Genomic DNA, 17,660 nt, shown 5'->3' with positions numbered 1-17,660 from the left:
TAGGGTGTGATTCAGTATGTCTCTGTCCTTTCTATTCCCCATAAAATGGTATCTGGATCTGTAGGTTTGATGTGATTCAGTTTCAGAGCTTTTTCCTAGATGACTTGTTCTTCTGCTAAGAAGCACGTGGTGTTTGTGTGTCTCTTTGTGGTGCTGGCAGATGGGTGCTCACTGCCTAGAACCAATGATCAACTAGGAGCTGCAAAGTTGTGATGTTCTAATTCTGTTATTTCTGCTGAGGTTGTTCGTTGGAATATTTATATGAAGAGAACCTCCTCTTATGTGATGCTTTGTGTGCTTTTATATGGTCAGGACACAAGACAGATTATTTTCCCTTCCTTTACCAATTTACAGAATAATGAATTAGTTCACTAGCATTCCCCAGTGTTAATCAAATTATGGTTTGTTTTTTTTTTTGTATCATTATGAATTCATGAACTTAAGCTTATTGAGTGTGCTTTAACTTACTGTAATTATCCCTACTGATATTCAAAAATCCCGATATTTAGAGAACAGAAGCTTCTTTGTGCTGGCGCTGAGGACATGTGACACAATCCTTGCAGACCTTTATAGTTTCCGTAATCCGTGGTATGTCAAGATATACCAGGATTATCCTTGTTTTATATCTAGAACAAGCCAGACTTCAGAGTCCTGGATTCTTACAGTGGGAAATACCTCAAGACCACAGTCTGTTCATAGCTAAATAAGGGCACTGCTGCTGAGATAGTCGTTATTTCCAGGCCATTGCAGTGGGGAAAACTGGGAAATTTATAAATACTTTGAATCTTAGTCACTCTCCTCTGTTTGTCACAGTTGGTTCATTACTTTTGGATACTGAGCGTCTTTCTTTACTTTGTCTCGTGTGGCGTTGTCTGTTGCACCTATTAATTTGCTCTTGTGTTCTCTTAGTTTATTCAGAAATTATTTTTCCTTTATTTCTAATTCTTTCCTGAATACAATTACTTTTCTGAATTTTTTTTACATTTTTTATTGAGTTATAGTCATTTTACAATGTTGTGTCAAATTCCAGCGTAGAGCACAATTTTTCAATTATACATGAACATACGTATATTCATTTTCACTTTTTTTTTCGCTGTGAGCTATCACAAGATCTTGTATATATTTCCCTGTGCTATACAGTATAATCTTGTCTATCTATTCTGTATATGCCTGTCAGTATCTATAAATTTTGAAATCCCAATCTGTCCCTTCCCACCCCCTGCCCCCTTGGCAACGACAAGTTTGTATTCTATGACTATGAGTCTGATTCTGTTTTGTATTTATGTGTTTTTATTTTTAGATTCCACATATGAGCAATCTCATATGGCATTTTTCTTTCTCTTTCTGGCTTACTTCACTTAGAATGACATTCTCCAGGGACATCCATGTTGCTGCAAATGGCGTTATGATGTCAGTTTTTATGGCTGAATAGTATTCCATTGTATAAATATACCACCTCTTCTTTATCCAGTCATCTCTTGATGGATATTTAGGCTGTTCCCATGTCTTGGCTATTGTAAACAGTGCTGCTGTGAACATTGGGGTGCAGGTGTCATTTTGAAGTAGGGTTCCTTCTGGATATATGCCCAGGAGTGGGATTCCTGGGTCATATGGTAAGTCTATTCCTAGTCTTTTGAGGAATCTCCATACTGTTTTCCACAGTGGCTGCACCAAACTGCATTCCCACCAGCAGTGTAGGAGTGTTCCCTTTTCTCCACAGCCTCTCCAGCATTTGTCATTTGTGGACTTTTGAATGATGGCCATTCTGACTGGTGTGAGGTGATACCTCATTGTAGTTTTGATTTGCATTTCTCTGATAATTAGTGATATTGAGCATTTTTTCATGTGCCTATTGACCATTTGTATGTTTTCCTTGGAGAATTGGCTTGTTTAGGTCTTCTGCTCATTTTTGGATTGGGTTGTTTGTTTTTTTCTTATTAAGTCATATGAGCTGCATATATATTCTGCAGATCAAGCCTTTGTCGGTTTCATCATTTGCAAACATTTTCTCCCATTCCGTAGGTTGTCGTTTTGTTTTACTGAACTTTTCTGAATTTTTTAAGTTCTTGACTGAGTTGTTCTTTCATGTTATTTATAATTTTATTGATGTTGTTTAGATCCCATTGAAAAATTTGATTTTTGTTTGGTTTTTCTCTACTGGGCATGTATTTCTAGAATGTTCTCATCTATAGCATATTCTCATTGTATTTAAGATTATTTCGTTATTCTGTCCTTATATACTATTACAGATGATTCAGCTATGATCCTCTTGCTCATTCATAAACGGATTCAGGTGTTTTTTGGTATGTATAATAGAAAGTGGGTGAATAAAGAAATGTTTTCTAGCTTCACTTCTCTAGTGCTCACTACTCTTAACATTGTGTAATGTGCCCCAGATTATGGTCTTGTCCTTCCCCAGAACTCTGGGCTCTGTTCCTAGACCATATTTATAAGGATCCATTCTTTGCCTTTATTGCCAATGTTCCTCTCAATATGGATTGTGTTCTCAGCATTTCCCTTTGAGTGTAGAGTGTTTTTGAAAGAAGCTTTGTTTTTGTTTTTTTGGGTTTTTTTTTTTTAAGAGTGCATAGGATAGAGATTGCTCCAGTTCTTCAGACTTTACAATGGGCCCCTTGCATACGCTTCCCAAGCAGAATTTGTAAAACTCCCCTAGTTTCATCTACTGTCTTTACATTGACCCAACACACTTTCCAGGTAATGTCTGTTGTAAGTTTGGGGTTCTCCTGTTCACCAAAGGGAAGTTTGGTGCTTCCCTTTAATTTTCTCAAGCAAGGTGCTGATAACCGCAATTTTTGAATCTGTGAGTGGGTTGTCTTAACCCACTTGTATCTTAGGATTCACCGGGAAGACTCGTCACCTAATTTTACTATTGGCATCTGTAGATTTTTTTATTTTCTTATTCTCATTGCTGTGTCTGTTTCCATGGAGAGGTTTGCAATCGTTAAAATAATTACCACCACCACACCACTGACTTCCTCTCACATTCCCTGCAGAGATAGCAGTGTGGCTTTCAACTCCAGATTTCCAACTTCCATTGTGGCCTTTAAAAATCCATCTGCCTGAGGAAGTACTTTGCAAGCAAGTTGTCTTTTCCCACGTTACTTTCTATCCACTTCGCAAGTGAAAGGCATATTTCTTTCCAAACCCCAGTATTATTTTAGAGCATTTTTCCAGAGTCAGAAAAACTAAGGAGAACCAAACAAGATATTTTTAAATACTGGTGTTGAGAAACCAGCTACTAATGGGTCCCCAAACCTTTTGCACCTGAGAGGGTTTTACTTTTCCTTTTCATAAAAATACTGGAATAGGGCTTAATGGATTGGCCTGTTTTTAGATAATAAAAAACAAATTTTGGTATAAGATCAAAGTGTGGCTTTGCCATATACTTAGTAGGATATTAAAAAATAACACAATGACTACTATAACAAAATATCTTCTATTTCTGTCAACATGTGTGATCCACTTTCTCTGTGCCCACAGTTTTAAAAAGAATAAATAAAACTGACATAATTCTTATTTAATTCTATCAATAAGTAATTTCATCCATGGATACGCAAACTAATTGAAAAAAATGTATCTATCCATCTCATTAAGAGATGCATTTCCAGCAAATGATTAGTTTGTATTTAACAGTTACCTACCACAAAATGTGCTGTCCTGTCTTATTTTTAAGCAACCACGTACACGTAATAATTGTTAAGACAATTCAATCTAAAAGAAACTTTTAAATATTTGGAGTCTTACAGCCTAAATATATACCTACATTTTATATACATATTTTTATTGTATATTATAGAGTAAAAACGTTTTCAAGTATAAACATATATTAAAGTTTGATGATATGGAGGAGGTAGAATAGAAATAAAAATCCAAGAAATAAAATTAACAATACATATTTTTGAATAGATGGTAGTGAATAGCACATTTCTATGGTTTTTAGATATCATTGCATAAAGTGTGAACTATTTTATTTAAAGTATCAATATTTAAAATTCACCAGGAATTTTATTCTTTGAGTCTAAATAAATATACTAGTTTAAGACAAACTTTAAAAAGGTAAAGAATACATCAGCAAGAAAGCAAAAGAGCTTAAAGGCCATGAAAAGCCAGTTATTTAGTGTTTTTATTTTGGCTTGAAGGATACAGTGAAATCTGCATTAACCATAGTAGAAATATTCTTTAGTGTCTTTACTACCATTCTGTAAGGTTGAGGGAAGGAATTAGGTAAAGTTTACTGAAAAAAATTTTGAGCTAAGTTTTGGAGCTGTAAGTGATGAAGTTTTGGGGGCTTCTCTGTACACTTACAGCTAATGCAAAGTATTTGAATGAATGGAATCTTGTTAGCTCTGCTTGGGTTCTCTGCATTTGGGTAGCCTTCTGTTGGGGCCCATTTTCTTCATATAGTCCTCACGTTTTATAGGAATATGGTATCCCTACCAGAACCTGCATGACTCTTAAACATTTGGTCGTATATTCTAAACTGATAGTCAATACTTATCCCCAAACCTAATTATAAATGTTTGTCTCCAGATGAAGGCAGTGGGAAAAGCCATTGAAGTGTGTTGACCAGGGTCAATCTGATTACAATAAAAAAAAAAATGACTGAAACTTCGGTGTAAATAAAAGATTTGTCAGGGTGTGGGTGATGAGGAACCTGTTATGAGTCTGTCATGGTAATCCAGGTCCAGAAAGAAATAATCAGCTGCTCTAAGACTGGTAGGAGACTGTGGAGAGATCTGGAGAGTTGAGAAATACACAAGTGAAAGATCATGATGCTTGGTGATTAATTGAATGTTGAATGCATTTTTCTTCTCCTGTATTATCTGATTAAATAAGAAAATGTTTTTGTTTGTTACACAGTTTTTTTGTTTTCTAGACATTATCTCTAGAAAATTTTTCCACTCTTTCCTAGTCTAAATGTATTAAAGGAAATATTTACACATAATGTTACTAATTTTCCAGAAGCAAATTATGGCAGATATTTCTGAAGTCAGAGATATGACAAGTTGCCTGGCTTAACCTTTCACAGATACTGCAGTACGAAAAGAGGAATTTTAAAGAGGAATTTTGGAATTATATTATGATGCAATTTAAAAAAAAAAGCATTGCAAGAGACTATACTTAAATGAATTTTAAATAAAAGGACATGAACTTGGAAAATGCTTTCTAATGCTGACTCATTCACTCTATCAGATACTTCCTATTTCTGTCATTTTCAATTTAACTAATGTGGTATACATCATTTATGGATGATGTTTATAATTCTGCTAAATTAATAATCTTTAGCATCTGCCCCTCCATGGCTTTCACATTTTCAGTTGCTAAACAGATTTTAATTACATCCATAATCTAAACTAAAGTTGAGGTAAGTGGCAACATTTAGATGTTTCTGACTTCAAAATATAATTTAGAAAATGATCGAAATAACTCAGTTTTTAGTAGGAGGGAGTATATTGGATTAATCTGTTCATCAATTTTTTTTTCTGTTATATTGTTTTAATTGCTTTAGCTGTACGGTATTTAATTTATTGTTTTTATATTCTCTTTTGCTTTTGCCTATCTGGAGTGGTGGGAACCGTGGGAAGGCCAGAGGGATTGGCTTAGAATAGGGGTAGGAATAGGAGACCAGAACTGAGAGGTTATAGGACCAAGCGGCTAATAAGGACTTTGATTTATACTCTAAATGGATTGGGAAGCCCCTGGAAAGATTTGAGCAGGGACATTGCATGATCAAAAGGCTTTGTTTGACTGCTGTTTTGAGAAAGGGAATCCAGACCTCTGATGAGAAGTAGAGAGTGTGGAAGTTATTAAAGTCACTAAGATCATGGTCATTGATCAGGGCGGCAGTGGTGTAGGTGGTGAAGTTGTTGGATTTATTGAATCATTGGAAGGCTAAGTTCAGTTGATTTGTTTTTAGTCTGGATGTGGCATATCAGAGAATAAAAAAGTGAAGGATAAGACTAATATTTTTGGCCTGATCAAAGGGAAGGAAGAGTTGATATTTGTTAGATGCAAAGACTGGCAGAGAAACAGATTTTAAGAAGTACTCAATCTGTCTTCTCAATTTGCTAAGCTTTGGATGCCTGTAGAAGTGAAGGAAGTTGGGTATGTGGGTCAGGGAGTTCAGGGGAGACCTTCAGGATGGAACTGGACACTTGGAGGTTGTCAGAATTTTGATTCCTATGCAATGCTATAGTTATGGGTGCACACGAGCTGTCCAAAGGAGTGAATGCATCAAGGGAACAGGTACCCCTCCAACATTCAATTCTATCCTCTAACTTTTATAGTTAAGTTTTTCTAAAGGAAGGATGAATAGATACATTTTTAAAGTTTCCTTTTATTGTTTTTTAAAATTTTGAAGTTGCTTTGTCCTTAAATTGTGAATGCAATTATATATTCATTTTTCCTGAAGATTGTGATTAGATTTAAAAAGAAAAAAAATTCTCTTTCATATCTTAAATTGCACCACTTTTCTGTTTCATTTTTTTTCCTATCAGACATTGTTACTTAATCTTGGTCATAGTTTTCACATTCTTGAGGTTCTCCCTTTGTCCAGAGATCCTTGATTTTCCACTTACAATGATGAGTAAGAAGTGGAATTATTTAAGGTAACTGGTGTGGGTTCTCTCTGCCATTTGTATAGGAAAATTTGTTTTCCTGCCTCTTCTCTCCTTTGAGTGGTGAGGTTTATTGAAAGTTCTGTCGACAATGGACGAGTTTATTATTGACCTAATTCTCTAAGAAGTAATGACCAAGATTCAGAAATTAAGCTCAGGGCATTCAGTTACCAGAATGAGTGAATTTTATTTTGGTGAGCCCAACTTAAAACCTGTTGCTTTTATTTTACCCTTGTAATTCATTATTTTCCTTAGCAAAGTAACTTTTATTTCGATTTCTTTTGGCCAGAGTTCTACACCACACTGTCTATTTAACTGACATGAAAACAAAGTGAAATATGCATAGTCAACCTTTCAGTGAATTTTGTGGCGTGATGTCCACCTTTTTCCACGTTACCCATTCTGAACATGGAGCCTTTATGTAGCTGGCAAATCAGCCCCTCCCGCCATCGGGTCCATTTCTAGTGTGTTGGGGCTGTGGTATCTTCTGTTATGCTCCCTCTGTTATGTATTTCTGTAAGCTTGTTGCCTTTCAGAAAATTTTTGTGCCACTTAGCTTTATTATTATAGATACAGTATTGGTTTATGATTAAGAACTCAAGTAATGAATTTCTCAAGAATGTTCTCAAATTTTCTTTCTCCAATTATTAGCTTTGTGAATTTGAGAAAGTTACTTAAGCCTAGTAAAAATACGGCTTTTTTTCCTTTAAGTTGGGGTAATAATAATACCTAACACATAGGATTACTGTTAGCATTGAGTAAAGAAATACATATCAAGTCCAGTTCCTGGAGACTAGCACATGCTTAATATTACGGTTAACGATAATAACATGAGTAATATTATTTTAAAATTTTAATTAGATGGTATAGTGATAGCTTTTATATTCTAATTTATTGTAGGATTACATACAAGTTACATAATTTTAATTCTGGAAACATTCACCTACATAGTTTAGGGGAAAAAACATAAGTTAAGAAAACAGAATAGCATATGGGTATTTATCTTTATGTTATATATATACATATATATATATATATATATATATATACACACACACACATACACACACACACACACGTCTAATGTCGTGGTTCTACTGAAAACTTCCAATCATAAGAACAGCTCTGGGGGAAAATCACCATTTGCATTTCCAGGATTCTTCTCATTCCTACATTTCTTTTTATAGACTGTTTTTTACAGCAGTTTTAGGTACATAGCAAAATTGAATAGAAGGTACATAGATTTCCCATATGCCCCCATATGCCACAATTACTTGGATTAGTTTAGAATCCAACTGGCTAATTATTAGGAATCTGTGGAGGTAACCCACCTCTGCCCAATTTTCAATTGGCAAATTTGGATTAATGGAGATTTGCTGATTTGTCTTCCAACAACATAGGGTTTTTTTCAACTACAGGTGTAAAAAAAAATACATGGTTCAACTACAATAGTTATAACAGCAACAACAAAACCTATCAAACTCCACATAGAAACAAAAATAACTGAAAGCAAAATGAAAGACTAATTAATGTGAATTATCCTGCAGCCAGGCTTTGTAATATCATGTGACTATAACTTTAACTTTCTTTTTTCAGTTTAACGTTCTTCATGGTCAACATAAAGATGAAATGGAAGAAATACCAGGAGATATAAAGGAAGGACCTAAATCTCAAAACACCAAGGACAGGGTGATCTATGAGTTAAGAGCAGAGGTAAGATATTGGATAAAGAGTAATACAATGTATTTGAAGGTTATTAAATGGTATACTATTTTAAGAAGTGTAACTGGAGAATCTTTGGTTACTTTCTTTTAAAGAATGCTGTGGAAAATCAAAAATCATGTAATCAGATTACATAGGATTTAAAATGCTATGGAATGGTATTGGTCCAATATTATATCTGAATTATCTGAGTATTATAAAGACATATTATTTGACTGAAAAAGCACACTTTAGCTGATACAAGTGTTACTATGAATACATACTTATTAAAGTTTAATTAGCTGCTGGATCTGATGAATTAAGTTATAATCAGGAACAATGACATCCAAGATTTGTTACATGCAGATCCTGGTTGAATTAACATGGCAGTTGGCAACTAGCCGCAGGCAGAGCAACCGCACTTTTGTTATAGTTAGTTCATTTCTTAGGTATATCGACCAAAATAGTGGAAACATCTATTTTCCACTCCCACCAATAACAACAACAAATTAATTTTCACAGACTGTACATTCTGTTTTCTTTGTCTTGTGATAAAGGAGAAATTACCGTCCTTGGAGATAGGAGGGGGATTGAATTATTTGTACTTTTTAGAACATTGTATTAGTGCATTAAACGTGGAAAATCATAAATTATTTATTTTGTAGCAGATAATTCTGGAAGATGTCTTAGATACAAATGTGCAGAAACAATTCAGGAAATGGAATTGTTAGGAAAAATATAAGCTGAGAGGAAAGTACTTTGTCTTAGAAGGTTTCTTCCATATAAAACTCTGCAAGGACTGAATTCACACCACAGTATGTTTTATATCAGGTGAACATAGTGGAAATGAAAATGCATAGATCTGGGAGCAGAAGTGGCTCATCACTCACTGATTACTTTATTCTGGTCAACTCGTTAAGCCTCTCTTGAGGCTCAGTTTACAGGTTGTAATAGTGGAAGGAAGAGTAATACTAGTTGTCACACAAGACTTTTGAAAAGATTACATACTTCAGGGGAAACATTGTCTGAGGCAAAGTGCTTTTACTTTTGGGAATTAGCTAAGATGTTCAGAAGAACTAGCTCCTCCTGAGCTAATTGGCTCTTCCCTATGAGTCATATAAAGGTGAGGGTGGGCGTATGGAGAGATTGGTGATGAGTAAGATTGAACTGTTGAAATCAACTCTCCTAACAATTAAGTCAAAAGGGAAAAAATAGTGCTCATATATCTTTCGTTTTCTAAGAGGAACTAAACCATCAGGGTAGGTACCGCTTTTTCTTGGCCCTGAGATCTGAGAAGCATCTTTGATAAAGCATCGTACAACATGCTGTATACGAGCTTACTTGGGAGATAGAGACAAATACAGAGAAAGGTACATATGGCTGTTATTACTGTCCCCCAGAGTCGAGAGCATTGTCTCATGTCATCATTTTTAGGATACATTGGGAGCAATAGCAACATAGGGTCTCTGATGTGCGACTTTTTTAGTTTGATGTAGTAAAAAGTTCTGAGACTCATTTATTAGTTATGTGACCTTGAGTAAGCTAGTTTATATCTATAGAGCTCAATTCTGTTTTTAAATTAGGATACAAACATCTTACCCCCCTAAAGTCACTCTTCCATAAGACATTCAAGCACTGTGATACATAATTTTCCTATTTTTAAATTTCTTAGTGAAGCACTGAACACTGAAAGCAAATGTAAACATGAATTAGCTCTCTTTTACTGTGTGCACTTGAATAGTACATTAAATTGAATTAAATTACGTAAAGAAAGCTTTTTTCAAAAGAAAACCAATATTGGGACAAATTCTTATAGAAACAGTAAGCTTGTGTGTGTGTGTGTGTGTGTGTGTGTGTGTGTGTGTGTGTGTGTGTCTGCATGTGTGTGTCTCTGTGTGTGTTGTATATGTGAATATATATGTTCATTTACATTTTAAATTAGGATAAAAGCTACTTCCTTTCCTTGGGGGGAAAAACATAACATATACTCTTTGTTGGCATTATTTTATTTTTTATACCGGTTATGTTTAGGTCTTAAAATCATATTATAGCTTTTTATGTTTGCATAAAAGTCATTGGGCAATTGTGTCATAAATTAATTAAAATGTAACCTATTTTTAAAAATCTGTTTACTTTTATTTTTAGATCTATAACCAACACTGCAGTAAATACGTGTATGCGTATACATCTTTGGACATTTAAAAATGGCTCAGGGTAAATTCCTAGAAATGATACAGCTTTTTCAAGAGAATGTTTGTTTTTTAACATTTTATATACACTGCCAAATTGTCCATTAGGAAAATTGTATCAATTTACATTCTTACTAACCTGCAATGTATAAACATGCTCATTCTATAGCCAACAGTATATATTACTGTTTTTAATATTTTCCTAGCTGATAGGCAAAACAATCATTTTAATTTGTTTTTTATTGATCTAAACATACACTGCTAGTTGTCTGCTCATTTTTATTCATATCATCTTTATTATAATAGCTACCATTTACTGAGATTTACAGTACACATCACATATACATTTCCAGGCCACTGAAATATAAAATCTCATTTAATATTTTGACATTCTTATGATCTGTGTATTCTTGTCTACATTTAATGGAAAGAATCTTAGAGAACTTACCTTGCTCAAGGTTACAAAATAACCTCAAACATTATTTTACCTATGTTCTCATTGGGTTCCAATTTCTCAGAGGGACACATTCAAGTTCAGATTGTTCAGCAGGCAACTTACCAAAGGGCACCCAGGTCATGAGTGAAATCCCGAAGCCACAGTCACTATCTGATGTCACTACCTTGGTCTGCCCTCACCCTGTGGGTTTACTGAAGGCGACGACTCTGGAAATGTGATAGATTTTCAAACAATATAGCTGGAATATTTTTAAATGGTACTTTAATATCAAACATTACAATTTTCTAACCATTGATGATCTCCATACATCATGGATACCTTTTAGAAACTGTTACTAACACCCACCAATTGATAAGACTTTTCCCTTGAAGAGTGTGCTTTACTTATCTCTTCAACTGCCCTGTCTCCGAAGTAGTTTGATGATTATCTTCCCATTTGGGAAATCTGATTGGTCAAGGAAATTCAAAATGCAGGTCTGATAGAAAAAAAAAAAAAGGCCCCAGATTATTTAAATAATTCACTCTTCTGGCCAATGGTAATGAGGTGAATTCTCCAAGCAGGAAGTCACTTGATAGATGAATATGTCTCAACATACGTATATACGCATGTGCACAGCGGACACATTTCATCTTTTCTCCACATTTAAGATCAAGACCCCTTGAACTGGAAATGAGCTTATTTAGAATGGAAATGAACTGGCATCCTGAGTGAAGAAATCATTACTTCTTTCTACAATCTTACTGCTGCTCAAAAGCAAACTCATACTCAGGAAACACTCATTTTAGGGGCCAGACTTTTTGGGACAAACATTTTCCAAGGGGAGATAATTAGTTTTTCTGGTATTATTCCAAAAAATATATATCATTACAGTATCAAATTGTCTGGAATTTTGGTTTCTTATTTCTTATCTGCATTTTGTTCTTTTCTCTTCTCACCCATCCACACATTTGTATCCTATTTCTATTCTACTTTGGAGAGATGGGATGGACAGACTTTTCCCTACTTAATCCAGTAAGTCAGCTAAAATCTCAGAATATTATATGTAAAGCAAACATAAAAGGACTCTCAAAATTGAAGAGAAGAGGCGTTCAGCTGGGTACCTTGGGACCTAAGAAATAACATGGTGGTGAGTCTCCTGAGTTTTCTTTTGGCTGCATAAATCCCAGAGCTACAGCTGAAGATGCCAGCAGCCTGGAAACACCAACATGCACAGATAAAAACAAAAACAAAAACAAAATGCAACCAAAGTCGGCTTGCTCTATTCAAAGGACTAGGGATGGGTCAGCTCAGCAAAAAAAAAAAAAAAAAAAAAAAAACTCTCAGACAATAATTGCTGTAATCCAGCCAAATCCTCCAGAAAGCAGTGGTGCCCCACCCAACTCCTGTGAGTACAGCTGAGTGGGAGCCTAGACTTCCACCCTTGCTAAGCAGCAGAGAGGGGCCCAGTCCTTCCTTCTGAAATGGTAGAGAGGAGGCTGAGTTGGAGCCCGAGTTTCACCCCGGTTGGGCAGCAATGAGACCCCTAGGCCTCAGGGCGTCGGTGGAAATCACACAGGGAGTCTCTACTTTCACCTCTACGCTCTGCCAACTAAGGAGGTCTCGTGGGTAGCTGGAGCTCCCATCCTCACCCAGCAGGAGCAAAGAGCACCTCTAACTGGGAATCGGGGGGGGTCGGTGAGGAGCTTGGAAGGAACAAGTCAGTGCTGCCCCTTACCCTCCAGACTGGGGTGTCAGAGGAACCCGCCCAAACACAGAATGTTTAGATAAGATCCAGAGTCTCATAATGTAATATCCAAAATGTCCAGGACACAGTAGAACATTACTCATCATATCAAGAACCAAAATATCTCAAAGTGAATGAAAGAAGACAATCAACAAATGCCAATATCAAAAAGGCAGGAAAGTTTTCATTTCTTGGCAGTAATTTTAAAGTGGCCATCATAAAAATGCTTTAACGAGCAATTGTGAACATGCTTGAAATGAGTGGGAAAAAAACTGGAAATTTTCAGTAAAGGAAATAGAAAGTCTCAGCAGAGAAATAGAGGATACTAAGAAGAAAAATGAAAAAGTTAAGAAGGAAAAACACAATAAGTAAAATGTTTTAAAATTGTGAATGGAAGGGACAGAGGAAAGCACTTGAAGACAGAACAACAGAACTTGAAGATAGAATAATAGAAATTACCCAATCTGAGTAACAGAAAGAAAATAGTCTGGGGAGAAAAAAAAAAGCCTTTGCTAACAGGTAGGAGCCTGTGGGATGATAATAAAAGATCAAACACTGATGCTACTGGAGGCCAGTTTGAAAGGAGAAATTGTGTGGGGCTGAACATTACTCAAAGAAATAAAGAGTGAAAAATTTCCAAATTTAAGAAAGAACCAAGTATATTCATTTTTTCTCTCTTTCAGAATGTCTATATTTATTCACTTTTTTAAAATTCTGCCTCCTAATTAAGAACAAAAAAGACCCAGATGGGTAACATGTTAAATTTAACTTGTGATTGTATAGTAGTCCTCTTTATTTTGCTTATGCAAGATAAAACATAAACATTTTTGTAACAAATTTTTTCATACCCAGAAATTGTATTATTATTGGGGTTTAAGGAAACTTTTCTCCAACTGGATTCTCTGCGCAGGCAAAATGGTAGTGACATGAAAAACAAAACAAAACAACAAAATAAGTAGTCATTGTCTTATTAAATCATTTATTCAACGAATACTTGTCAGCCATCTGCAGTGTGCTTGGTACAAGAATTAAGCACTGAGGATTCTACAGAGTGATGGCCACCCGGGAAATAAACAAACAAACCCAGATGGTTAAATACAGCATGTACTTTGATGGGTGAAGTATAGTGATCTACGCAAGGACATAGAAAAGATGTCGAGAATGAGGTGTGAAGGATGAACAGCACCTCGCCACGTAAGGGGAGAGGTAAGGACCATACGGGATCAAGGGAGTAGCAGGTGAGACAGCTAGAGAGTGTAGTATTACCAGAAAGTCAATTCAATAAGAAGAAAGGTCTGACCTGTAAAAAACATTTAGAGCATTTCTGTTGAGTAGGAGAATATATTGAAAAGGTTGTTTGTTTGTTTGTTTCTTTGTTTAAATAGTGGGATATTGACAATAAAGCCAAAACTTCCTCCTTCCCCTCTTACTCAGCAGTGGACAACAGGAGCCATCGATCTGGGAGACTATTTTGATCACTTGAAAAGCAACATAGTCTAACGGGGAACAATTCATTACCAGATATGATTTTTAGGGTGAGGTGGGGGAAAATATAGAGGGCAGAAAAATGTTTTCTTCTCTGTTTAAAAAGAGAAAATGTTTTCAAGGTGTTTTCTTATATTATAAATTCAGTCTTTAATTCTGCAAATATTGTGTAGGACCTACCATGCCAGGATCTAATCATTCAGTAGTGTCCAAAGTAGAAATGGACTTACCCTCAGAGAACTGCCTTCAGTGAGGGGCCCAGGAGCCATCAAAAATCATCCAGTTAATTGCATGTTTTCACCGCTTTGGGGCTGCCCCCAGCAGCTGTGCACGACGCTGGGGGAGTTGACCCAGTCAGAAATTTTGAATGAAGAGATACCTGAGGTTTTATTTACTGACGTAGTTAAATAGAATCTTCCTTAGTGAGAAGGTGTTGTATAATTAGAAATCCAGTACCATCATAATTTAATTTTCTGAAATTGCCACAATAGGTGTTGATTTGAATTGATTTAAATCGCTTGTCCCTCATAGTTCGTATTGACGTTACGTGTTCTAACAGAGAGATTACTGAGGATCGTATGAATGTACTGGAAATGGTTGTATAACTTTGAAACAGGATATTGGTGGTTCCAAGCAGGTTAATTTAGAAGTCTGTTAGTGATACGGATTTAAGCATTTTGGCACATTCTGAGTTCATATTGACAAAACTCAGGAAACACAATCTATAAAAAGATATTTGATGTGAGTAAACCATTAGAGAAAAATAATATTCTCGGGAAAGTGAAAATCAACTGTCACACATAGATATGCATTCTGGTCATTTAGACAAATGTAAGTCTAAATAGTCCAATTATCCAAGATGAAACCTGTCACTTGTCCTAGAGTTACAGAAAACTGATAAATTTAAAACTGAATAAAAGATGAAAGCCTGCAGTCATTTATCCAGGAAGCATTAAGTGCCTTGAGTAAGAGATTGTATTTTTTTCAGAAAGGGTTTTGAATTACGTGGAGTGGAATAAAGTATTTAAAATGCCTTTGCTCAGATATCTCAACAGCAGTAGCTTTTCCTGGTATCTGGGTCTTTGGAAAAGTTTGCTAGCTAAGTTTAGTTTCTCTAACCATAATTTTTTACTAGCTTTTGTTGGAGAAAATACAGTCTACCAAAGACTGCGATGCTGGTGGTAGTGGAAGTAACTGTGTTACTCAAAACTCTTAAGCGTTAGTTTGTGTTAGCATCAGCCCGCCTCTCTTCACATTCCCCCTAATAAATCTATTACACTTTAAATGCAGATTGTTAAGAGTTGCTTCTTAAAGTAAACAGAATAACACAATAACAGAGTAAAAAATAGCAAGCTAAATTCTAGAAGAAGAAAAAAAACCCCAATAAATGTAGAAAGAGGGAAAGACAATATTAGGAATTAATATAATACAAAAAATTATAACAGATAGTCAGCAAAGCCTGAAGTTGGTTCTTTGGGGGAAAAAGTGAAATTCAAGCAAAATTAATTAAGGGCTATCATTAGAAAACACTAAGAATTAAAAAGGAACACAGTTTTAGATAGAGCAGAGGTTTACAGAGATAAGGAACCACTATGAAGAGATGATGCTAATAAAAATAAAATCTTACATGAAGTGAACCAGAAAATATAACTTACCCAGTATGATTCTTGTAAAAATAGAATGCCTGAATTGATTTATAACATTAAGTAAAGTAAATTAAAAATTAATGAATTAAAACTCTTCTTATAATAAAACTTTAGCATCAGGATGCCTTAGGGTTAAGTCCTACAATTCAGACTAGATAACTCCAGTTTTATAGGACAGCTTCTAGAGAAGAGGAAAAACTTCCCAATTCTTTCCTTTGTGTTAGTTTAATCCTTATTATGCATCTAGACAAAGATCATATAAGCAAGGAAGATTGCAATCAAACTTACACATAAATATAATGGCAAAATGTTAACCAAATATAAGTAGTCTCAATCTCACAGCGAATAAAAATTTTGATTTGTTACAGGAATGCAAAGTATACTATAACATTACATCACTTATTTTGTAAGTCAGCACATTAAACAGAGTACCAGAAAAAATCAATTGTGTGATTAGCTCCAAGGTTGCTGAAAAAACAGTTGCTACAACTCAATTTGTGATTATAGGGAAAAACATTTCAGCACACTTAGGAATCACAGTTCACAGATACTGATGGGTAGATGATCAATCAAATATGTATACACCAGAAAAAATTATATTTATACATTAATATATATGTGTTATATATAGGGTAGTATTTGTACAATGATTGGTAGACCAAAGAAACAACAGAATAAGAGCCCAGAATCAGAGTCCCCCACCTAGGGACAGTGGCTCTATCAACAGAGTTGTCATTGGAAGCCAGTGGTAAGTAGAGGATCCAGTAAAACTACTGAATTCAGATTAAAGATGAATGGAAGGGATTAACCTGCTTCATTGTAATATTAATCTCTTTAATGAAAAATCTTATTTTAATGCTTCACAATTTTCTGTGATTCTGACTGGATCAACAATACAAAGTGATTTTTTATTCTTCAGTAAGTTTTTTGAAACGATTCATCAGTATATCTCTTGTGTCAAATTTCCCCCAAAATCAGATGTTAAGAAAAGCAACATTAAAACATAAAACTGTCACACTAAGCCATTCTGGATGTAAAGTGTTGGTTTAGGGGGCTCTCCTTAATCCATTTGCAACCATTTCATTTTCATCATCATTCTCTAGATCTAATTCACTCTCCCCCTGTAAATCATGGAATATGTACTTTTCCTTCAGTTACAGCTCGGTGTTAATAATTGAGGTTAACTTTCTATTTTATCTGAATCATCAGAGTCCAGCACAGTTAGAAAATATGACTTCTAATTAAAATGGTTGTTAATCCTTTAGAAAAAGTAAATATATGGATTAACACAAGACATAATCTCAGTTGAGTGGGAAACCTTTCTTTAGTTAGTGTTGGCAGATTTTATGTGCTTGAGATACTGAGAGCCATTGGCAGTCTCTGAGACGACCACCCCTGGGGCCACGATAGTTTGTCTACTGTTAAAATTACTTTTAGGAGAGATTTCGAAAATAAAGAGGGTCTACCCTTTATGGCTTGCTTAATTTTCTAATGCAGATCTTACTAAGCATTTTATGTTTCCTAGTAGTAGAGGACACTTGAGGATGGAGTTAGCACATGGCAAAAGTAATTCCTATTTTATTTTACATGTAGGTTTTACATATGTAAACCTCTGGTTCCTAGTATCATTAGAACAAGATCCACATTTTAAAACATCTATTGTGGTTCACTTCTCAAATTCTGTAAGTACTGTTTCTGTAAAGTTTCATGCCTTACTAAGTTTATAATAAATACACTGCAGCATGTTAAGTTTTGGCAGGAGAGTTGCAGAAAAGCATGTCTTCACTGTTTCGGTTTTACGTTAAAGCTTTTCTCTGGTTG

The 17,660-nt window shown here is 35.1% G+C and overlaps 1 protein-coding gene across 2 annotated transcripts in view; it reads left to right on the top strand.

Moving 5' to 3' along the window:
• The window catches only part of CCDC102B (coiled-coil domain containing 102B), a 186,156-nt gene that overhangs the window by 57,070 nt on the left and 111,426 nt on the right, over positions 1-17,660 (top strand). For both annotated transcript variants that reach the window (XM_014565855.2, XM_032470648.1), the window contains exon 5: positions 8,235-8,351. In XM_014565855.2, the coding sequence (XP_014421341.2) occupies positions 8,235-8,351 (117 nt within the window). The remainder of the gene's footprint in view (positions 1-8,234; positions 8,352-17,660) is intronic.

Source organism: Camelus ferus, chromosome 30 (assembly GCF_009834535.1).
Source record: "Camelus ferus isolate YT-003-E chromosome 30, BCGSAC_Cfer_1.0, whole genome shotgun sequence".
NCBI classification, from domain to species: Eukaryota; Metazoa; Chordata; class Mammalia; order Artiodactyla; family Camelidae; genus Camelus; species Camelus ferus.
The sequence above is the reverse complement of the archived record's forward strand: the minus strand, read 5'-3'. Positions and strand labels throughout refer to the sequence as shown.